Consider the following 21,217-nt stretch of genomic DNA (forward strand, 5'->3'; position numbering starts at 1 on the left):
GCTGAAAATAACATTGTCAGTGGTAATAGCGTTGCATGTTACGCAATACTTCACTATTCTTCGCGAACGTGCGTGAGAATGTATATTGCGTACGTTCATAGTCGTATCCACCGATGAGGTTATCAGAATTTCGTGATAAATTGTGGTTTGCAGATAAATAGATCAGAGAAACGAATGATTACGTGACACGATAAAAGTGTGGTTATCATAAATACATAAGAGAGGTATCGCTCATACATAATATATAATTCGTACAGTCTTCTAAAGAATACGTCTATCGACAATACATAACTGAGTGGAGAGATTAGGATGTTTCGCAAGTGCCAGTCATCTGAGATTGCATTTAATCGCGAGATACTTGCAGTACCCCTGGCGACACATATTGACCCAGTCAGGCAATTAACTTTTACTCGAAACTATCCTAGTCTCGACACCTGTCAGCGACCGTATGAACTACAGTTTAAAGAGCATCGAATATAAACCGCGGAGGCGAACACTTTTTAAAAACCAATCCTGAGAACTAATTGAAATCAAGCAACTACCGAACGAAGTCGGTAAAGTTAGGAAAAGAAAAAATATTTAGTTCCAATTTTAACCGCCAGGGGGATTGCGATCGAATTCCACTCTGAATCGCTAACGTTGCTTGCGGCATGAAAATGATAAGGGGGCTCTAGGGTCTAGAGGTCTAGAGACCCCAAGCATCTGATAAAAATTGACATTGCTCGTAAACTATATTCCGCACCTCGTCTGTGCTTTTAGCCACGTGTCACGAGGTACAAAATATCGACGCTCAGAAGATAGAAGCTTATATTTCTATTAACTCTTTGCATAGACATTTGACATTCCGTAAATTAGATAGTTGGACACTGTACAGCAAAGCGTACAGACTGAACTATCGTATGCAGTTTTTTTTACTGCGTTTTCCGTAACGCTGGTGTGACGGCAGAAAATGTTACGTACGATGTGGAATTGTGCAATAATAAACACATTCGTGTGCACCAGACATATTTATAGCGAAATTTTTAAGAACCAACAGTTAAAGTAGCCATGATCTTCGATCGTTCGTTTACATGCCCTCGCTCGTGGAAATATAAGAGGGATAGATTCGCGATCCCGTTGGGCATTCAGTTTTCTAGTCGCTGCTCAACCACCTCGTGGACAGCATGTGTCGCCTGTCGTCCTTCTCCAAACCGAGTGCTGCTCATTGAAACCCGACGAAATGTCAATCTAAAAGAAGTCTTATCGCAACTGTACCATCGGCAGACATTCGATCGCAGCTCCGACCTACAACTGTCGCTCGGTCTAAAAACGAATAGAGTAGCGCTGGTCGCCGTGAAATCGGGCAGCAAAAGTGACAAATCGTCGCGGTTCGAAGTTATCCCCACCGTTAATTCGTCGGAAATATGGCTTGTCCATTGTCGAATAGCATTCCGTAAGTAACCACCGTTATTCGCATATTATAAATCGTAGATCAATTGATTTTCTTTCTCCCATAACTGCCAGTCTTCCCATTTTGCGGAAGCGGACAGATACCGAGCTTATTAATGAACACGCTTAATTGCCATTGTGTAATATCGATTGCAGTATGTTTATAAGCCTGAATCTGAAGTGATTTTAAAATATGAACGATCCATCGATGAAGCCTGTTAATTCGATTTCAGGGAAGATCATGATCCAGAGAATGATCAACCGACCGAGGGCTCCGGCATGCTTTACGGCGAATATCTTCGACTGGATAAAATCTTGACCGCGCAGAGATTATTGAGTGCGGAGTTCAACAAAGAAGTGCACGATGAGCATCTTTTTATCGTCACTCACCAGGGTAGAGATTTTATTCCTTACGTGTTATTTTCCTTGAACCAAGATAACACTTCTGATAACACGGTCAACCGCGGTCATTCCATTTAAATCTTTCTGCCGGTGTTTTCGTCGATACATATAAATCTATCGCATTAACGATTAGAAGATATTACTCCATACATTCGAACCCCGCGAACTCGTTAAACGTACCGATCGTTAAAGCGACCATGTTTTTTTCCCCGCAGCCTACGAACTCTGGTTTAAGCAGATCATCTACGAGCTGGACTCGGTCAGGGCGCTGTTCAACCCCGAGCAAAGCAGCTACGACTCCATGAACGGCACCGCCAACAACCGCTCAGCCGTTCAGAAGAGCCGGCTCTGCCAGGTCCTGAACGAGTCGAGGACCCTGGAAATCCTCAGGAGATTAAACCGCATCGTCCTGATCCTGAAAGTAAGCGGGATCGAAGGTCCTCCGCGAGACGAGCGTATTTCCGTGGCCGGTCGCGAAACGGAGAAGAGGCGCCGGCGAGCAGCGCGCTCTCGGCAAACGAATCGCCGTTGGTAATCCTATAGAGAATGGAAAACCAGGCCAGTGGCGATACGTTGACAATGACAGTGATGGGTGGAACGTGAACGACCCTTAATCGCAAGCCAATTAGAGCATCGTGATTTATGACAAGGGTGTTGCTCCGACGCGGTGACTTTAATCGAATTTGAGAGATTTGCGGCGTCTCGGCTTGCGTATCAAAAGGTACAGGGTGTTTTAAAGAAGGGGGTTCGGAGCGTCGCGATGTCTGCTCCAAAGTCTCTAAACTGTAGATATCTTTTGAACGCTCTGCACGATTACATGTGATCCCTTCATATTGACTTGAATCGGGTCAAGGTCCCCAGCAATGCGACACTTTTTCGTTACCGTCCCCCCCGCCTTTCGCACCGGAATAAGAAAGATTGTGGGAACTGCAGAAATAACAGTGAGATCTAAGTAAGTTAATACCGCTAGATGATATGCGACACCCCGTCCTGACACGCACAGATGAGTTAGGTAACAAGCTAGTTGCCGTTCTTTCCCTACCACAGAATGCAGGTGTGGTCGTCGGCGTTTTCTCGGCGTCTCGCACCGCTGAAAAATCAGGCCCGAAGGTTCTAGTAAGCTGGACTTAGCGCGAGATACAGTTGCGTCCTCAAATGCCGGATCGGGAAACCACGTTTCTCCTTGAAACCATCGCGAGGCGACCGTTCTATTTGCACGAACGGCTGATTAGAAAGCGATCCTGAATCCCGGGAGTTCTCTGCTCTGCTTAATTTTCGCGATGAACGAAACGGGCATCGGAAAGAAGCGCATCGTAACTGTAATCTGTCGGATGCGTTTAAGATTTCCGCTTCTTCCCCATGCGGTGGAAGCGTAAGTGGCAACCATAGAAATGCATGTGCGGATGTCTTACGCACAGACTCGGTCTAATCGATTGGCCGTCTCTATACAAAGTCACGGGAAAAGGAAGTTCGTTAGCGCGGAGAACTTGAAGGAGTTGGAGTTAATTCGCACGGTCTAAAGCAGTTTTATTTGAGGTTTTTTTTTGTAAAGTAGGAACAAGGGGTGACAAGGGATGGCAAGGTTTAAGAAATTCCTTTCAGTGTATAAATCGAATTCGAATTTCGATTAAGTGGAGATGATTGTTCCTTTCGCTTGTTCAAGCTGCTAGTGGACCAAGTGACGATCCTGGAGACGATGACCCCGCTGGACTTCATGGCGTTTCGGGACTACCTGTGCCCAGCCTCGGGCTTCCAGTCGCTGCAATTCCGTTTGCTGGAGAATAAGCTGGGCGTGAAGCAGGAGCACAGAGTCAAGTATAATCAGAGTTACACCAGGGTGTTCGGCAGAGACCCGAAAGCCATCGAAGCGATCAAACGGTCGGAGGAGGAGCCCAGCCTCAGCTGCCTGGTCCAGAGATGGCTGGCCAGGACGCCTGGCCTCGAGACCCACGACTTCGACTTCTGGGGAAAGTACAAGAGATCCGTGGAGAACCTGATGGCTGAACAGGAGCAGCTTGCTCGAGTAAGCCTTTTTATTCAAACAAAAGCCAACTTCGCACTGAAGAAGTCTTAATCCTCGCCACTGTTCTCCCAAGAAACAGACCAAGGAGCAGCTCAGGAATTATCACCTGTCGAACGCGCGGTCTCGGCAAGCAGCCTTCGACACGATCTTCAACGAGTCCCTTCACAACGCCCTAGTATCGCGCGGGGAAAGGAAATTCGTTTACGCGGCTCTTCAAGGAGCAGTGATGATCACGCTGTACCGCGACGAGCCAAGATTCAGCCAGCCCCATCAGATTCTCACCGCTCTCATGGACATTGATTCCCTTATCACCAAATGGAGGTGTAAGAAGAAGCATTTACTCCTCTAATTCAGCATTCCGAAGTTGTACGATCTATCTGCATTTTTCTTCTTGTCTTTCAGATAACCACGTCCTTATGGTTCAGCGGATGATCGGTTCGCAGCAGCTCGGAACCGGAGGGTCCTCTGGCTATCAGTACTTGAAGTCCACTTTGAGGTAAAGTATCGCTATAGATATTACGAAGCAGATGCTGTCCCTGTTGCACTGCAAATTCTTTTCGAGGGATTGTTGTTGCTATCTGCCAAGTTACCGATTATACGATATTATGCCATCTGTTATGCACGCGTTGTTAAATTGTCAGTAATACGCGATATCGCACGCCACGCATGACCCACTTTATGTTTCGACAACAGCGACAGATACAAGGTATTCTTGGATTTATTCAACCTCTCCACGTTTCTGATACCGCGCCACATGATCCCACCATTGACGAAGCAAATGAAGACGAAGTTGTCAATTGCCTGCAACGGATGGAACCCGGATGACAATCAAAACAATTCCGAGTGCCCGCTGGAGGAGTCGTAGATAAACTCGAGGATGATAAACTCCATAACGATAAGGCACCTAACATGTTACTTTTAGAAAAGAAAAAAAACATAGACACTACGAAGTAAGTACAGAGTTGATGACTTAAAAACTTTACTATAATCTGCCGCTTAGCACATGTTAGAACGTTTGTAAGAACAAAAAAGATATACAAATGGTCGCATAGATAATCGTAACGGTATAACACTAATGTGAAATCTATGTCGTAACGATGATCGAAGGCGATGTCGGTAATTATTGTCACTCTCGGAGGTACTTGTACAAACTTTATCTACATTTCGGGGTTGATATAAATACTCGGCTCGAGGCAACGTCGCTTGCACTAGCGCGTCATCTTAAAGAACGTCCAATGATGAGACCTGATTCGCTATACCTATTGACAAATGTTCTCCATGCTAATTTCTTGTACTCTGAAACGTCTAAGTACCGTAAAGTGAAATCTTACCGCATAGATTACTGCCAATCGCTATGTACATATAGCCGTCGTCGCCGAACGTCGGTCCCCACGAATTCTTGACGATGTAATGAGGTATAGCGGCTGATTTGTCGTACCCTACTATTTGTACAGCGTGGTTCAAGCTCTCGAAAGAGCCGTCGCAGTGGTACTGTATCACGCCACCTAAATAGTTCTGCCAGGATAAAGCGTTCACAGCGGCCGCCACCGGCCCGTGAGTGGCCACCGTTACCAGCAGCTCATCCTCCGCATCTACGAAACTGACGTTCGTTAAACCTTTAATCGTCTTAACGACAAACAGCGGCCCAGCCTCGAGTGTTAAGCTCGGGGGGGAAAGAATCAGTCCGCGACAGCTCGATTCATAGAGCAGCTGTTGGAACTCAAATCCTCTGTCCACTTGGGATCGATTCTTTGCCTCCCTATATCCGTAGCAATTAACTCGGACGATTTTGTTTTTACGCCACTGCTCGTCTGACGTAATTAATAAATAGACGCGATGATTATGTCGCACGTGCGTCACCTTTCCATTAGCAAGGATAACAGTAACCGGCTAGCTTACGTAAGGAAACCTCCAGTTAATTGTACACGAAGCTGCTCGATAATACGATACGCTAGGTATCCCACGCCTATGATATTCCTGATATAGGTACAGTACCCCTCGATCGAAACTATTAATTTCTAAGCGCATGTTTTACCTCGACTTCTTCTTATTTTGCGAACGCAATGAAATCAATATGTTCACACGTACTCGTCACTCGCATTTATACTTCCTTACCTATCGCACGCGAAGTCTTTCACTCTTATACCAGCCTCCTTTCCCAGCGTCCTGGAAGAAGACGAACGTTAACGTTACTGGTACCTACGTAGTTCATTGAAAAATAACTTACCCCCTCGATGTACTTACTTCGCCAGCTTACACACGCCCGTCTTTCGTGTGAGCGGGTAAATGGATTCTTCGAATATTTTAACCTTCGAGATTAATAGCCACGAAAGCAAGCTGCAAATGTCCCCTCCCTCGCAACCGAAATTACTGTTCTCCGCGCAGTCGATCATCTACCAAACGAATTACGCTTATCCTTACCAATCGTCGTCCAATGTAAAGATTCGTCTAAAGCTCTGTTGACCTACTTCTTGTACGCTCAGAGAATGCAGTGTGCCATTTTTTATCGCGTACATCGACTCAACGACCTCGACGGTGCTGAAGGCCCAGCAAGCGCCGCAGGATCCTTGGCTCCTCACGGGGGTGACTACCCCCTTCGCTCTCCAGTCGAATCGCAAGGGTATGCTGGTCGATCTCCTCGCTCGATCGGTCGTCTGGTGAGAGCGATGCCGCCGATGATAGGGTGCGTTCTCGTGTTTCTCCCCTGATGCATTATTCATGACCAAATAAGAGCTATTTGTTACCGCCGGTCTGTTTCTGCTAATTGTACGAAGTCAAACGCTTTTGCTTGACTGTGTGCCGACGTGGATTTGCATACAGGTCGGATGGAAAGCTTCTCACCTCGTGCAGGCAGATCTGGCAGAAGCGTATCCGCCAAGAATTCTTCTTTCGACAAGTCGGAGAACTTGGTAAGGCCGTAGTAGGCGCTCTCCTGCGACGATCGAAGGCCGTTCATTTTTTCAATGTGCCGCAACGACCTCTGCAATAAAGGCAGCTGTATTTGTACACGTAACGTTTTCCGTTATATAAAAAGCCTGATCGAGCATACTTCTTCTCGCAGAAATCATCCGCGTGTCATTATTTTCTAATGAGCGTAAAACTTATTATTGTAACATACGCCTACTATAGAATTCATCTGTTATAGAATTTATAAAGCTCTCCCAAACTGTATTACTCTTAAACGTTCGAAATTATATTAGACTTTCTAATCCAGGCCTGGCCAACACGCGGCCCGCCATTAACAGACGCCAATTTAGAAAATCAGCTAAAATGTGCAACGTCGAACATAATTATGGATTTACAAAAATTAATTGAAAGAAAGGATAAACGAATATCTCATTAATTAAGACTCGAGAGTTAACTATATTGATTCATAGTATAATAATAAAATTTTATTCATTTTGTATTTGTATTACATTTTTTAAAAACATGTTTACCTAAAGTGCGACCCGCTGTAACGTTACGCGTCATCAAAGTGGCCCGTGAAACCATTTGGGTTGGCCAGGCCTGTTCTAATCAATTATCGAGCGCATAAGTTCGTTTCGCAATCGTTTGTAATACCAAACGATCTGCCTTTATCAGAGTAGATACGAAGGTCCGTGAGTTTTCAAAACGAGGAAATCAGATAAGGGTAAAGACGAAAGGCGATCGTAAACGGGAGCGCGGGAAATTTTCAAAATCAACGCCCGTTAACGAGATCGAAACCTCGTGACACTTGAACTGTATCGGGTGGAGTGTTTACAGGCCGTTATCTAGTGCTTTCGCAGAACACACTCTGTTGCACTGCTTACTTGAAATCGCTTAAACCGCTCCTCGTATTCAGCGGCGTCGTGTCGGTAAGATTTATTGTAGCGCGTGACATAGCCCTCGAAAAGCTTGATATCCTCGCTGGTACTATCGGGCCCCACTTTCACTGGTATTGCCAGAAAACATAAACTCACTGCTAGCACCGTGAATGCTACTGTCCTCCACTCCATGTCGAGAGCATAACATGATTCTGAAACACGGTACATTTCACGGCAACGTGACAAACGCATACACAAATGAATCCCGGTTGCATGACTCAATGAGATATATGCGTGTAACCTGCGTATAGCTACAGAGCGTATCGCTACGTGCATATGTGTTTCGATAGCACCAGGGCCGTCAGAAGGAAATCTAATTAACTTTACGACACCGGTCGATCTCTACAATCTCCATGATTCTTTACGGACTTTGCGAGAAAATAATAAAGAATACGACATTCTATACAATTTTAGGGTTTCTATTTATATTTCCATTCATTGCAGAATTCTTTTCTGCTGAAGTTCAATATAGTTCCATATCTGCACGATGCGAATGAATATAATACATCGTTTAATGTTTTAATGTAATATATTTCATTTAGTAGATAACGCATTAAATACAAGTCAGGTGAATTTAAAGCTTCACGCTTTATACGTAGGAAGTTAAGAAATTTGAATGAGTGTATTTAGGTAGTTCGTAAACTCTTAAATAGATGCACATATCGAACGTACGCTTTCATTGACAAGTAGTATTTTTCCTAACCTCTATTTACACGTATAAATGTGAGTAGTTCATTAATGTTAAGACATTCCAATTTTTATTATTTCTAGTCGGGGAAACATAGTAATAATGTTCTTGCAAAACTGTTATATTTAATAAAATATATTACAGCACTGTTTTTTTAGTATAAATGTTGTTTTGACTCTGATGCAGCATGCAGCGCTACAGGCTAGTTACCCTACTTCCGCTTCCAGTCGAGTCTTTTGGGCCTTCGATTCCTTTCTCGCGCCAGCGTAAAACATGGACAATCGTTCTATCTCAAAGAAGAGGAAGGTTGGTGGATTTTTGGAGTTTATAGTCAACGATTGTTAAAAATATAACGCTCCCTGTAACACTGAAAGTAAAATAGGGGATATTTTGGCGGAAAATAAGAATATATGACACGTGAATGTTGCGGATGACATGGATGCTTTCAGTTATCTTACGTTTCGTTTATATGCTTGAACACCGTACGTTACGTGTGTCACGCATATGTTACTTATTTATATTAAAGCGCTTCTCATGCACTAGTAAATTAAAGCGAATTCGTTGGAAAGACTCGCGATAATATTTGAAGAGCTATATACTCTTAGGTTAGCTGGCGATACATGGATTAATAAATCGCACATTGTTTTCAGTTTGTCGGAGATGGAGTCTTCAAAGCCGAGTTGAACGAGTTCCTGACTCGCGAACTCGCCGAAAATGGGTATTCGGGAGTGGAAGTACGCGTCACTCCTCACCGCACAGAAATTATTCTGCTGGCAACCCATACACAAAGTGTTCTTGGCGAAAAAGGTCGTCGGATCCGTGAACTGACTTCTGTCGTGCAGAAACGGTTTAACTTTAAAGAGACACAAAACATTGAGTTGTATGCTGAGAAAGTTGCAACTCGTGGTCTTTGCGCTATTGCTCAGGCAGAATCCCTTCGTTTCAAACTGATCGAAGGTCTCGCTGTTCGAAGGTAGGTGATAATTTGCTTTTAACTTTGCTTGTATTACTCGGACGGTTTTCTGTTCACGAATTATAATTTTTTAGAGCTTGCTACGGAGTTCTCCGTTTCATTATGGAATCGGGAGCTAAAGGTTGCGAAGTTGTCGTCAGTGGAAAACTGCGTGGTCAAAGAGCAAAGTCGATGAAATTCGTCGATGGTTTGATGATTCACTCTGGAGAGCCCACCAATGAGTACGTCAACACTGCGATTCGCCATGTACTTCTTCGGCAAGGTACTTTCTATAAAGTTATATTAAATATGTTATAACTGCCCAACACTGAGAGCGGAAACAAAGTTTGCTCTTGACTTAAATTGCTCTCTTCTTTCAGGTGTGCTTGGGATCAAAGTGAAAATTATGCTTCCGTACGATCCCCAAGGCAAGATCGGTCCTAAGAAACCTCTCCCAGATTCTGTCTCCATCGTGGAACCAAAGGATGAAATATTCCCTTCGCAGCCAACATCTGAAGTGAAAGCATCGAAAGACGCGCCGCAACCAACACCACTTGCAGTGTAATTTATACAGAAATGAAAATAAACTTTTGAAAGAAATATCACAACTTTATTTGTTCGTTTGCTACCAGAATCTGATATGATAACAATTAACATTTACAATGAAAGAACAACATGTGAATATAGTAAAAAACATTCTAATTTGTAATCACAGTATGAGAAGAGATATTTGTTTTCATTTGTTTTATTTATGAGAAATCCACAGACCATACTGAAATCATTACTCAGTACAGTTTTGTGGATAGGTTTCAGTTGTAATAGATTCGACTTAAAACATCTGTAAGGCAACTAAACCTAAGAGACTTGATCTTCCATGGATCAGATGGGCTAAATACAATTAACGAAATACTGTTTTATTATAAAGTCCGAAAAATAACCCATATCTACATCATGCGATAAAAAAACGACTTATCTACCGTCATCTGTTAACTATCTTTAGCACGTATTGGATATTTCTTGAAAAAAGTGGAGTGCATCAGTATAAACCATAAATCAACACGTTCCCAGAAAATATAAAAAATACATCCGATAATGTGAGACACAGCATAGATTATTTAACATTTCCATATTTCCCCTTGCATATACGACGTAAATTTATCTTAAAGGTATACAATCGTCCAGTAAGTGCATAATTGTGTTACAATAAATAAAACACATGCAAAACATGAATAAACTCTAATGGTAGTTGTTATATTAAGATTGTGTTATGCACTCATTCTCACAAGGGGGGGACATCATGTGATAGACATCGATTTTGACGAGCCTTGGCACGATGGATCTATGTCGAAAATAAGTAAATAGGTGTCCGAGCGTTTCAGCCAATAGGCCTTAATAGAGATTTTTGCATGCAAATTATTACAAATTTCATAGTGGCCGTGGGGTTTTACCGTCGGGGTGCCTTTTGAAGATTTCCCCAAGTTAAAAAAAAATTTATAAAAATTTTTTTTTTTTAACTTGGAGATATCAAAAGGCACCCCGACGCCTGCAGAAGAGAGTTCCCCTGGGGGCGCCAGGGTAGTTGTGGGATTTTTACCCACTGAAACGCTCGGACACCTATTTACTTATTTTCGACATAGATCCATCGTGCCAAGGCTCATCAATATCGATGTCTATCACATGGTGTCCTCCCCTTGTCAGTAATTTGGACCTATTGATCGTACAAGTATTTTTGGTATTGTATAACGAAATTCTCGATCCAATCTGACAATCATTTGTACCAAGTATTTGCAAGATTGTTGTTATCATTTATAAGTATGAAATGAGTACAGATATTAATGAACATTTCGAAAGGTTATAATTTGATTACTTCCTCGTACATTCTTCAAATGATAAGTCATATGCTTGTTGCTGTTTTTGATATTTGCACTCATCTTGTCATTCAATTATACGAAAGTATTATTGCATGGACCCTAGAACCCTAGGAGATCTGCTTTCAAAGACTGATTGAGCGTTTGAAAATCGAGAATTATTGACGAACTGGAGCCATCTGTTGCGTAAGTGAGAGTAAGCCATCGATCATCCGTCGAATTATATGTGGCACAGATTGATTCCTCGAGATTATAGTTAATTCATTTCTAAAATCGTAAAATACATTACGGGTCGATGGATTCCTTTGCGACGCGAGGCGCAATTTTAGGAATTGGAAATAAATAAACGGTGTCAATAAACCAGCGTGACCCCTGTAACAAATAAATTCTGTAGATTAACATCGCTCGCTCATCCTCGAGCAATTAATACGTTAATACGTACGTAAATACAAGAAGGACCGTAAAGGGTAGAATAATTATCTCCGATAATGCACACAGGCGTAGAATTTTCCGAGCCTTAAACTCGACTAAGGATATGAAAAGGCGTGCTCCCCACCAGCTATTTTGCCCCAGACACTGAAAATAATAACAGAACAAATGTCAGTCATAAGGATGACTGCACACATTTCACACATGCTATGTTTGCATTATATAATTTGATGGTATAAGTTGAAACATTGTTACTTACATTAAGCATGGTCAGAGAATAACTAGCGAAATGTATTAACGCAAATAAAAATATGGGAATTAACACCACTAATTGTTTGTTAAGGAACAATAGTTCGGGAATGCACCTGTACGGATGTGTCTGACGTAAAGCCTATATTAGTTTAGTATATTATTTTGAAATAAAAAGGATACATGTAACAGGAGCTACGTAGAGGAATATTAAAGAGTAAAACAAATAATGGAACGAATCTTCAAGAAATAACTGTTCCAAAGATTGCCTGCTAAGTTGAACACGTGGCACCCTTTGGTGAAGCCGTAATGCACTAGTAGCTGCACTGCTCATTATTACTTTGTAATAAATGTTATAGGAATTGCTGGAATATGCGAAATAGAGAATTAACATCCCCAGAGTTCTGATCCTCGGCGCGTACAATGAAAAGGCGTATAAGAATTAACGACATACTCGAATATAAGAATGATATAACCAATTGTAAATATGATTGTGAAAAGTCTTGTAACCCATAATCCAACCAAAATCTTATTGTCGATAACGTGTTGCTTCAAAACCTGCCAGCCTTTCTCCTCTTGTTGAAAAGTATCATTTGAATCTGTGTTTGCTGTATCAGCCATCCTGTACATTCGCAAAAGACACTATTATGCAGAATCATGGAGCATTACACGTTCAATTTTAAAAGCAAGCTCGGAAAGTACGCGAGACGTATATTTCCGTGGAATTTATTTGGACTACTTCTTGTAAACATGAACAGAAATGCAAATCGCGTCCTGTTTTCTAAAGTGAAAGCAGGTACTTTAAAGATGAAATATTAAATGTATAACAGCTTGGAAATACCTTAAAACGAGTATCTTTGAAATAACTTGAAGGAAATCTTGTACTATGGCAAACTACTGATGATATGCGCTGAATATCGTTGAAACTACGTATTTCTAAGATCATGTTTGCAAATCAACTGGAGTCGATTTATTTCTGCATCTGCATATGAGTGAAAATCAACTTACTTTGTACGACGTTGAATTGAACGCTCGCTTCTTTAACAGAAATCTGTGTGTCTAGAGAAACACGTATATACGTAAATCGTAAGGAAATTAATCGGTTGACATCCACGCAAATCCACTGACCACGTATACTTCTCCAGGTACCTTAATAATTGCCCTGAGTTTCGTTTTTAAGATTTCTAATTCCTCTGATAGATGGTGCGAATGATTCTTCGTAGGTAACATCTTCTCGATTTGTACGCTAGATGGCTGTAAATAGCAGTCGGTTCTCGCAAGCCTTTCAACTGTCCCAAATACTTTCGAAAAGTGAAATCCTTCCAAGCTCACGTATTTCTACATTCAAAGCAAAGTCCATTATGTAGTTTTTATTATACATTTAAGAAGTCATAGAAACCACGAGATAGTATCATCTTCTTACAGTCTAACTCGTGTATATTCGTGTAACGAATATCTTCCTTCTGTCCCTTTTATAACAATGAAAGTTTTCTGAATTTTATATGTTTATCCTGTACTGTTCATAATAAGTTAAGTTGCTCGTGGAAAAGAAATTTTACAGGACATAGAATTTGCCGATTTCGTATTTTATTAGGTCAAGAGGTGCGTGCCAATTTGCACGGCCTTGCGTTAAAGTTTTGCGAATCCAATCAAATATATTACTGACGAATACCATCGAGTATCCACCATTACGAAATGACAAAATTCTTTTTCCTTCTTCAATAACTTTAGTCGTTACGTCACACGTTCTGTCGACATTTTGCCGAACTACGTAATCACGGTCTTCGGAGAAAGGGAATACCGGGAATTGGATTACAGGTGTATTGCCATTTTTCGTGTATTAAATTAAACTGTTAAACCTGATGCGTATATTATACCCAACACATATTTTTGACAAATTTTCTTTCATATTTTGAATCCTTTGTTACGAAACTTCTCGATGCCGTCGATAATGATAACGTTTCATGGAATATGTTGGATGGTAGAAAGAATCAGTCATCGTATGTAATTAAATAAGAGGATCCGATCTGTATATAGTTCAGTAGTCATTACTAATAGACACACGTACGTACCAGATCCAGAACAATATTTATGAAGTGTTGAATAATATGAAGATTACTATAAATTAATGTTTCAATCGAGGAAAGGTCACATCAACTTATTTTATGTGACGCATTATAATTTACTTGTGAATTCTTTTTCTCCCGGATGCGCATGAGACATAAAAGAAGCATGTAGCGAAAGAGAAGGTTAATAATTTATTCGCCTTGCCCAAATCGCTGCAGCCGATAAATGTCAATATAATTTGTAGAAGTCCTACACAGTCATATACTTTATATGCGTGCGCACTTTACGCGATGCCGGGATTAATATATATATATATTGTCATTGTACATAAAGAACCCGTTTATACGGCTAGATCGACGCAAAACATATCGGAAAAAATTTTATCGTGATATTTAAATTATGTGAAGGTAAAAATATATCATTACAGAGATATACATATTTATAAACTACAACTATATGGTAATTTTGAAAATACCGAGAATGCAAGTTATCACCTGCCGTAAATTATGAAAACGAGATCAAACGGAATACAATAAATAAAATACGAAAGCATTTTGAGAGATAGCAAGAAAAATACGTGTGTAGTACACTATATAACGGTAGAAGACTTCCGCTCGGGCTCGAGACTGCTGGAGACACAAGGAAAAGTAGCTCAACGTGGCTGTGGGGGTAGAGAAAAATTCTCGACGTGTCAGTTTAAATCAGTGCTTCGCTTGCAACCGTGGATCTAGCATGGCGGTTTACCTGCTCCCTCAATAACATACGGGAACATTCTTCGCAATTATAACAGTAACTTCGGGAAGATGCTGTTCATCGGCTCGATCTGCGCTCTAATCGCAGGCGCTATAATGTATCGTCTCGCACGTCGAGAAAGTTGGCCTTTCGTAGTCGAACAAATCCTTTGTGAAGTGAAGTATACCGTAGTAGCTGTCACAGATTTAATATTTGACTGGGTACATGCGAAGAATAACAAAAACGGTAAGATCAACGAACATTTAACACGCTCTTGTATTTTTATCCTGTGTCGCAGATTTTAAAGCCGTGCCGCGCGATATTGTTGCGTCGTCCACTCCCTCCGGTCTTTGACAATACTCGTTTAGATTTAAATTCACGGTAAATTACTATTAATAATAATAATAAATAGTAATTTACCGTGAATTTAGGTAGGTATACTTATCGAACACTCGTGTGTTTTCGGAATCAATGAATAACCAATGTGTGAACAGTAATCAATACCATTTAAATTAATTAGTAATGAAATATTCATAGGTAGTGACATCTTTACACTCCAACTGAGTTCTGTAATGTTTATGCAATTCTGTAATTGAGCAGTAAACGACGAACAAACCGAAAGTCGTGGAAATAGAATGCAGAGGTATAAATAGCTAATGAGATGCAATAGCCATTGATCCTTTTTTTTTTGTTTAAAGAATATTCATCACAAGCAGGCAGAATTGCAATTATAACTGGAGGTTCCAGAGGAATTGCGGTTGAGGTGGTTAAAATGCTTTTAGAACATGATATGGAAGTGATAATAGGTACGTTCATAAAGTGTTTAAAGTTATGGAAATCAATCTGACGTGGTCAGCGGGACATATTGATAAGAACTCAAAGAATAACACGAGAATACATTTACTAATATTCAGGTTTATTTTTTAGCTTGTAGAAGACCTGCTGCTGGTGAGAAAACCATTCTTCAGATCAGAGAATCTGGTATCAGTACTGGGAAAGTAAAAGTATATAAAATGGACAATGCCTCTTTGGAGTCAGTGAAACGATTTGCAGCAGAGATAAAAAGAGATTACAAAGAAATTCATGTTTTGATCAATAATGGTAAGGCATGGTGTGGATTCACAGTTTTTTATTTAAAAATATATTAACTAATATTATTCATGGATTCGTAGCTGGCGTCATGTTCTGTCCTTACGAAGAGACAGTGGATGGTTTCGAGCAACAGTGGGGAGTAAATTATTTATCACACTTTTTATTAACAGCTCTTCTGTTACCATTGTTGAAGGCTGGTGGTCTTCCACAACAATGCAGCAGAGTTGTTAATATTAGCTCTTGTGCTCACCTTCTGGGTAAAATTAATTTTGCTGACATTAACCACAAGTACTGTGTCATTGTTTTATACGTACTGTTTATTGTTGTAATCAGCACTTTGCTTATTAAGAATTCATTCTTTCCAGTAAGCAAAAGAACTTTCTTAGCGGGTACGCATATGCGCAAAGTAAATTGGCACTAGAAGTATTTACGAAGAAATTGCAGAATCTTTTGAAGGAACACAAATATAATGTGCAAACTTATTCCGTACATCCAGGCATAATACTTACAGAACTTTTTATGCATTCTTACCTTTGGAGGTTTAAGTCAATTATCAAGTTTTTCCTTAAGGTAAATGTGTTTTGAGATAAACAATAATTAGAGTATTCATAGACTGTAACAGCAATGTATGCTTTTTTAGGCTCCTAAAGATGGAGCGACTTCTATCGTGTATGCTGCTATAAACAAAGCAATCGAGAACTCCGGTGGTGCGTATATTACTAATTGCCGTCCTACTTCTGTTAATCCTGATGTACTGGATCCATCTATTCAAGACCAATTATTAGAACTATCCCTTCAACAAGCGCAGCTAAAGGACTTTTTTCAGTTCACGCAGTGAAGGTATTAATGATTTGTGAATTATCCTTAATTAAACATTTTATATTTAAGCGAATCTCTATTTATTACGAACTAAAAACTTTATAATTTTATACTTCAATAAAGTCGTCTCGTTTCACGAGAAATAATCTTATACACAAATATACATATATTATTCTGCAATTTATTTACTTAACCTGAATAGTGCTAAGGAAATCGATTAAGATTTACAATAAACTTACACGCTACGAGAATGCCAAAAAGCCTGCCAATTCCAAAAATCTACGACACACTCATCGAACTTCCATTCTCCGCATTTGGTTACTGTAGCTTAAGTACTTAATGTGTACATTAACATGTAAAATGAACACACGGAATAATTCAGTGACGTAGAGGTAATACGTAAAAGTGTTACTCAGCGCGTTTTCAGGAGATTTTAGTAAATATTTTAAACCGGAATGAAATCAATCACTACTTATAACAGCATGTAGGTATACGTTTCGAATTGCGATTATTAGAACTATTCGTTTTAAAATTCATATATATCATGTTGCTACCGTTACGATTTTTATCATAAGTTTTTCTTGACGAAAAATTGGAAATGCTTCGTTTTACAGTTCTCCTTGTTTATTCGCACATGAACTGATATGTCTTTATCGGTATAATTTTATTACAAATCTTTGTTCATGTTTTATATTCGTTAAAACTTATAGTACGTGTTAGTAACAATGAAATATTATTGCACATTGACTGCAACTTGAAGTTCCGTTCTTCCGTCGGAACAGTTTCATTCTATATAAATCACAATGATTTTAATGCATTAATGATTAAAGTGTATTGTGATGTAACGTATTTAAAATAAGGCAAATACACTGTAATCGTTCGTGTTAAATAAAAGTTACTAGAAACATTTTATCATTACTCACACATATAATTGTAGTTTAATACTACTATGAACTATTTCAACTACAGATAAATATATTATTTTCAATTATGAAGAATATTCTTGAGAAGAATATTGCTGTACGATCTTACTTTACAAATTTTAAATTTCTTTCACAGTTACTAATTATAGAGAACGCACAAGTATTGGTATAAAAAAAATAAATACCTAATGTGCTCCGAATTATTTCGATAAAGCAGCAGAATTATAGAAAGTATGAAACTATGTAACTTATGTATAATTCTGTATATTCGAAATACAAAAAGGTATAAAGACTAGAGCAGTGTGCTAATAAAATTGTGTTATTGGTACATTAGAACGAGCAACAATGATCTTATTAAGTAAAATATAAATAAGGATAAAAGATCTATAAATTATAACATCCAACACAGACGGGCAATAATTATCTGCTACTTAAAAAGCACAGATAAAATCTTAAACAAATACAACAAAACTTTGGTTGTATAAATGCTGCTAAGAGAATTTCAAAATTGTGTGCACCTATCGTAATTTGCTATAGTAACTGAAGTGAAAAATGTTTAGTAGTAGTTCTCGTTAATTATTACACAGTAAAAGCAGATAGAAATGTCTTGTTTTTCTTAACATCAAGCTTCTGTCGACCTTTACAGCAGTATGATGAATACTTATAGTAATATGTATATTGCACATTCGAAAAAATTCTGGACAATATTAGGCTTAGAATTTTCAGTAAAAACCTTACATTCACCGCGGTGACCTCCGATGCAGTCACCAAATATGAAATACCTATTTGTACTTTCTGACATAACAAAAAATACTATAAAAAATATAGCATAATTCCATGTATGGAAACGTTCTTAAATGCCCAAACACAGGCCCCCAACATATTTATCATCCACATAGTGCAATTATATCAAATCATAACGAACCGAATTTCTTTAGTCAATATCTACGAAAACATGCTATTCCATGAACAAATATTTGTCAACATACTTAGAGTTCGTTCTAATTTCAAGTAATAAATACCTTTCGCAACAAAACTATCGATATAATCTGTACGATATAACACTAGACGCTAACATATAATATCAAAGATGTGCTAGTATTAGAATCCACTTTTTGTTTAGTAACGGAAGATTGACTAGTATCGTATTCAATCTCCACACTCTATAAAAACCGTATGAATGTTCTACGTACATATTTAGCAACTGAAATTATGTGTTTCTTTCCCAATGACTTAATATTACATATAAAAGCTACTTAAGAAAGTCGACTACAACCACAGTTACTAGTATCACCGATCGATGTTGTTTTCCCATTTATCAAGATTGCATTCGTTTCGTATCTAGGTAGCTCCTTACTACGCGTTTCCTAAAACGATATACCAATATAACCACAACCAAACTCCAAAGCATCCCAAGTAAATATATATGGATCAATTACCTCCATGAGTTCAGCCGCTATTTCCATAAACAGACGTTCTACGTTATCCGCTTCTTTGGCAGATGTTTCTAAAAAGTACATTCCATGCCTTTGTGCAAAATCTTCTCCCACGTGTGTTGGTATTTCTCTATCTTCCCGGTCAATTTTGTTACCTATCAATAGCGCGTGATTAATACACGATCTATCGTCGCGATGGCACATGATACTTACCTACTAATATCCTAAGAACTTTATTATTCGCGTACTCCTCAATTTCTCTTAGCCAGTCTGGTAAACAGTCGAACGTGGGTTGACAAGAGATATCGTAAACTAAAATTAAAGCATGTGCCGATCTGTAATAGCTTTGAGTTATCGAGCGAAATCTTTCCTGCCCCGCGGTGTCCCAGATTTGAAGCTAAAAAGAAAGTTAATGTCGATTATGCGTAATATAAAATCACTGCGAAAAAGTATATCCTAATATGTCGGATGAATCATAATGCATTACATCACACACATACCTTAACTTTCTCATTTTCTACTTCCGCAGTCTTGATCATAAAATCGACACCTATCGTCGCTCCTTGACCAGGCGGAAATAATCCCTATAAATGAAACACGTTTCTCAATAACTAGAAATATGTAGCGAAAGAGTGCATGAAATTATTTAAATAATCCATTTAAACTAAGCAGCGAAAATAATGTCAGAACAGATGGTGCTGTGTTATAGGGATAATCCTGAAACCGATCGACGCGTAATTGTTTAAACCGTTTTTAAGGGTAAATAATACGACGGAGTAATAAAGAGTACACGTACCTGGGTAAATCTGCGCACGAGGCAAGTCTTGCCGACGCCCGCATTTCCCACGAGCACAACTTTGAAGAGAAATTTGTAATCCTCCATCACATCTGTACCGTGTTACGGTCAGGAGTCCTGCATAAAACTAACGATGCATTTGTGAGCACCGCACGTATAATTTTCACGACCGTTCACCTTGACGGCGCCTCGGGAAACTCGTAACGCACACTACCCCGAAACGAGATGCACTTTTCTTTTCGTATGAACGGGATGGGGAGCTGCTTACGGCATTATTCTTCGTTCGTTGTCCCGCCGCGGTTCACTGGGCACAAGTGCATTCCATTTTTCCAAAGCCGAAATAAACGCAGGCTCGACGGGAATCGCGACTGACTTTCCATACTCTACCATTCTGTCAAAATGACGTTTTCTCTCGTCCCCGCCATTGAATCATGACGTCGCCTCTATTTAGAAATCGTATACTTGTTCTGTATGTTCGCACGTGATTAAACCGATACAGAAATTCCGCGATCCGTTCTCCTTCAGAGATAATTACGCGCCAATGGAAGCTACGTACGAACTTACTGCCACTTATGGCGTTTACTACTTCTTACAATCGTTCACGCGGTTCATTTAAAGATTCGTTTTTTAATAGGTGCAGTGTGCAGTGGCTACTTACAATCTGCGATATTACGGTGCGTTATGTTTCGGACGTTGGCAAGCGCATTTATGAATGGCACGATTTGTCGGATTTGAATTCAAAGCCTGAGCGTAAAGAAAGCTCGTGCTTTGAAAGGTAGAACCATTGATTTGTACGACAGCAACATCGTGTTGTTTTATTTAAGGATAGAAGAGAATAGGGATGAACAGTGATGGAACAAGTTGTACAGTTTTATTAAGAGTGCTCGACAACGTAAAGGGAACGTTTCGAAAGGTATTAGAGGAATATAATGTTGTGGCGGTCTCGAGCGACGTGGCCGGATGTCTCCGCCAGAGGGCCACTCAACTCGACTCCCTCTGGCAAGTCCTCTCTCATCCTCACTTCCGTCTATATACCCGTTTCGCCCATCATCTAACATCCCAGCGTCTGAGGCAGGGTATGGGATCCTTACAGCGAATTCAGTATCTCGCACTGACTCTGCGCTAGTACCAGAAGATGAGTTAGATTAGTTGTTTCTGATAGAGACGAAGATAGCTCTATAAGAATGAACCAATCCAAGTCATTTTCTGGCACTAGCGCAAAGTCAGTGCGAGATACCGAATTCGCTATAATAGACCTGCATAATATATATATCAACCAACCAAATGCATTTTTCTGTCACCGGTTGGTGGAATCCTAGGATCACAGACCAGGTATATAGGATAGACCTATCACGCAATGTAATTTTGTGTCACACGCTCGGGGGGCTCGCGAGCCTGGATGCACCCACTAAAAATTCCAGGGTGGCCTCCTGACTGGGGAGGTCCGCACGACCAGGGGGAGGACTTG

At 39.9% G+C, this 21,217-nt stretch overlaps 6 protein-coding genes across 7 annotated transcripts; 3 read left to right on the plus strand and 3 right to left on the minus strand.

Annotated features, from left to right (window-relative positions):
• The first annotated feature begins 1,030 nt into the window (after positions 1-1,030).
• Positions 1,031-5,940, plus strand: Vermilion (Tryptophan 2,3-dioxygenase vermilion). 2 transcript variants are annotated; one of them, XM_076820276.1, is made up of 7 exons: positions 1,034-1,432; positions 1,662-1,822; positions 2,046-2,251; positions 3,494-3,853; positions 3,927-4,176; positions 4,256-4,349; positions 4,547-5,940. In XM_076820276.1, the coding sequence occupies exons 1-7, from the start codon at positions 1,404-1,406 to the stop codon at positions 4,716-4,718; spliced, it is 1,272 nt and encodes a 423-aa protein (XP_076676391.1). In that variant the 5' UTR covers positions 1,034-1,403; the 3' UTR covers positions 4,719-5,940. The 2 variants fall into 2 exon arrangements, with proteins under 2 accessions (XP_076676392.1, XP_076676391.1); XM_076820277.1 differs by lacking the exon at positions 4,547-5,940 and having other exon boundaries at positions 1,031-1,432; positions 3,927-4,174.
• Positions 4,816-8,412, minus strand: LOC143373239 (cathepsin O). Its single transcript, XM_076820281.1, has 7 exons — positions 7,645-8,412; positions 6,695-6,833; positions 6,322-6,557; positions 6,098-6,246; positions 5,969-6,019; positions 5,185-5,453; positions 4,816-5,112 (listed from the first exon to the last, which is right to left on the minus strand). Exons 1-7 carry the CDS (start codon positions 7,972-7,974, stop codon positions 5,075-5,077), a joined length of 1,212 nt encoding a protein of 403 aa, XP_076676396.1. The 5' UTR covers positions 7,975-8,412; the 3' UTR covers positions 4,816-5,074.
• A 148-nt stretch (positions 8,413-8,560) lies between these two features.
• On the plus strand, positions 8,561-9,938 carry Rps3 (ribosomal protein S3). The gene is made up of 4 exons (XM_076820288.1): positions 8,561-8,692; positions 9,037-9,359; positions 9,434-9,621; positions 9,719-9,938. The coding sequence occupies exons 1-4, from the start codon at positions 8,660-8,662 to the stop codon at positions 9,901-9,903; spliced, it is 729 nt and encodes a 242-aa protein (XP_076676403.1). The 5' UTR covers positions 8,561-8,659; the 3' UTR covers positions 9,904-9,938.
• On the minus strand, positions 9,927-13,108 carry Kr-h2 (transmembrane protein 33-containing Krueppel homolog 2). The gene is made up of 6 exons (XM_076820287.1): positions 12,893-13,108; positions 12,339-12,506; positions 12,068-12,249; positions 11,895-11,962; positions 11,649-11,782; positions 9,927-11,578 (listed from the first exon to the last, which is right to left on the minus strand). The coding sequence occupies exons 2-6, from the start codon at positions 12,503-12,505 to the stop codon at positions 11,365-11,367; spliced, it is 765 nt and encodes a 254-aa protein (XP_076676402.1). The 5' UTR covers position 12,506; positions 12,893-13,108; the 3' UTR covers positions 9,927-11,364.
• A 1,458-nt stretch (positions 13,109-14,566) lies between these two features.
• Positions 14,567-16,761, plus strand: LOC143373241 (retinol dehydrogenase 12). The gene is made up of 6 exons (XM_076820283.1): positions 14,567-14,929; positions 15,382-15,489; positions 15,611-15,784; positions 15,856-16,063; positions 16,141-16,345; positions 16,416-16,761. The coding sequence occupies exons 1-6, from the start codon at positions 14,755-14,757 to the stop codon at positions 16,611-16,613; spliced, it is 1,068 nt and encodes a 355-aa protein (XP_076676398.1). The 5' UTR covers positions 14,567-14,754; the 3' UTR covers positions 16,614-16,761.
• Positions 16,762-17,148: 387 nt separating this feature from the next.
• LOC143373250 (ras-related protein Rab-30) lies at positions 17,149-20,535 on the minus strand. The gene is made up of 5 exons (XM_076820293.1): positions 19,750-20,535; positions 19,454-19,537; positions 19,167-19,350; positions 18,957-19,108; positions 17,149-18,884 (listed from the first exon to the last, which is right to left on the minus strand). Exons 1-5 carry the CDS (start codon positions 19,834-19,836, stop codon positions 18,774-18,776), a joined length of 618 nt encoding a protein of 205 aa, XP_076676408.1. The 5' UTR covers positions 19,837-20,535; the 3' UTR covers positions 17,149-18,773.
• Positions 20,536-21,217: the final 682 nt, after the last annotated feature.

This window comes from Andrena cerasifolii, chromosome 9 (assembly GCF_050908995.1).
Source record: "Andrena cerasifolii isolate SP2316 chromosome 9, iyAndCera1_principal, whole genome shotgun sequence".
NCBI classification, from domain to species: domain Eukaryota; kingdom Metazoa; phylum Arthropoda; class Insecta; order Hymenoptera; family Andrenidae; genus Andrena; species Andrena cerasifolii.

What these genes read in the sequence shown, in the direction of transcription:
- Vermilion (XM_076820276.1), top strand. Translation starts at nt 1,404, where the DNA reads ATGGCTTGTCCATTGTCGAATAGCATTCC. An exon ending in GCATCGTCCTGATCCTGAAA is followed by an intron (nt 2,252 to 3,493) that starts GTAAGCGGGATC and finishes CGCTTGTTCAAG; the next exon opens with CTGCTAGTGGACCAAGTGAC. An exon ending in TACTTGAAGTCCACTTTGAG is followed by an intron (nt 4,350 to 4,546) that starts GTAAAGTATCGC and finishes TTTCGACAACAG; the next exon opens with CGACAGATACAAGGTATTCT.
- LOC143373239 (XM_076820281.1), bottom strand. Translation starts at nt 7,974, where the DNA reads ATGCACGTAGCGATACGCTCTGTAGCTATACGCAGGTTACACGCATAT. An exon ending in ATTCTCTGAGCGTACAAGAA is followed by an intron (nt 6,247 to 6,321) that starts GTAGGTCAACAG and finishes TTCGTTTGGTAG; the next exon opens with ATGATCGACTGCGCGGAGAA. An exon ending in GATTGGCAGTAATCTATGCG is followed by an intron (nt 5,113 to 5,184) that starts GTAAGATTTCAC and finishes ATTTGTCAATAG; the next exon opens with GTATAGCGAATCAGGTCTCA.
- Rps3 (XM_076820288.1), top strand. Translation starts at nt 8,660, where the DNA reads ATGGACAATCGTTCTATCTCAAAGAAGAGGAAG. An exon ending in CTATCTCAAAGAAGAGGAAG is followed by an intron (nt 8,693 to 9,036) that starts GTTGGTGGATTT and finishes CATTGTTTTCAG; the next exon opens with TTTGTCGGAGATGGAGTCTT. An exon ending in GAAGGTCTCGCTGTTCGAAG is followed by an intron (nt 9,360 to 9,433) that starts GTAGGTGATAAT and finishes ATAATTTTTTAG; the next exon opens with AGCTTGCTACGGAGTTCTCC.
- Kr-h2 (XM_076820287.1), bottom strand. Translation starts at nt 12,505, where the DNA reads ATGGCTGATACAGCAAACACAGATTCAAATGATACTTTTCAACAAGAG. An exon ending in TATATCATTCTTATATTCGA is followed by an intron (nt 12,250 to 12,338) that starts GTATGTCGTTAA and finishes CGCATATTCCAG; the next exon opens with CAATTCCTATAACATTTATT. An exon ending in ACGGTCCTTCTTGTATTTAC is followed by an intron (nt 11,579 to 11,648) that starts GTACGTATTAAC and finishes TATTTGTTACAG; the next exon opens with GGGTCACGCTGGTTTATTGA.
- LOC143373241 (XM_076820283.1), top strand. Translation starts at nt 14,755, where the DNA reads ATGCTGTTCATCGGCTCGATCTGCGCTCTAATCGCAGGCGCTATAATG. An exon ending in TGCGAAGAATAACAAAAACG is followed by an intron (nt 14,930 to 15,381) that starts GTAAGATCAACG and finishes TTTTGTTTAAAG; the next exon opens with AATATTCATCACAAGCAGGC. An exon ending in TTATCAAGTTTTTCCTTAAG is followed by an intron (nt 16,346 to 16,415) that starts GTAAATGTGTTT and finishes ATGCTTTTTTAG; the next exon opens with GCTCCTAAAGATGGAGCGAC.
- LOC143373250 (XM_076820293.1), bottom strand. Translation starts at nt 19,836, where the DNA reads ATGGAGGATTACAAATTTCTCTTCAAAGTTGTGCTCGTGGGAAATGCG. An exon ending in TAGAAAATGAGAAAGTTAAG is followed by an intron (nt 19,351 to 19,453) that starts GTATGTGTGTGA and finishes CTTTCTTTTTAG; the next exon opens with CTTCAAATCTGGGACACCGC. An exon ending in AGTTCTTAGGATATTAGTAG is followed by an intron (nt 19,109 to 19,166) that starts GTAAGTATCATG and finishes CGCTATTGATAG; the next exon opens with GTAACAAAATTGACCGGGAA.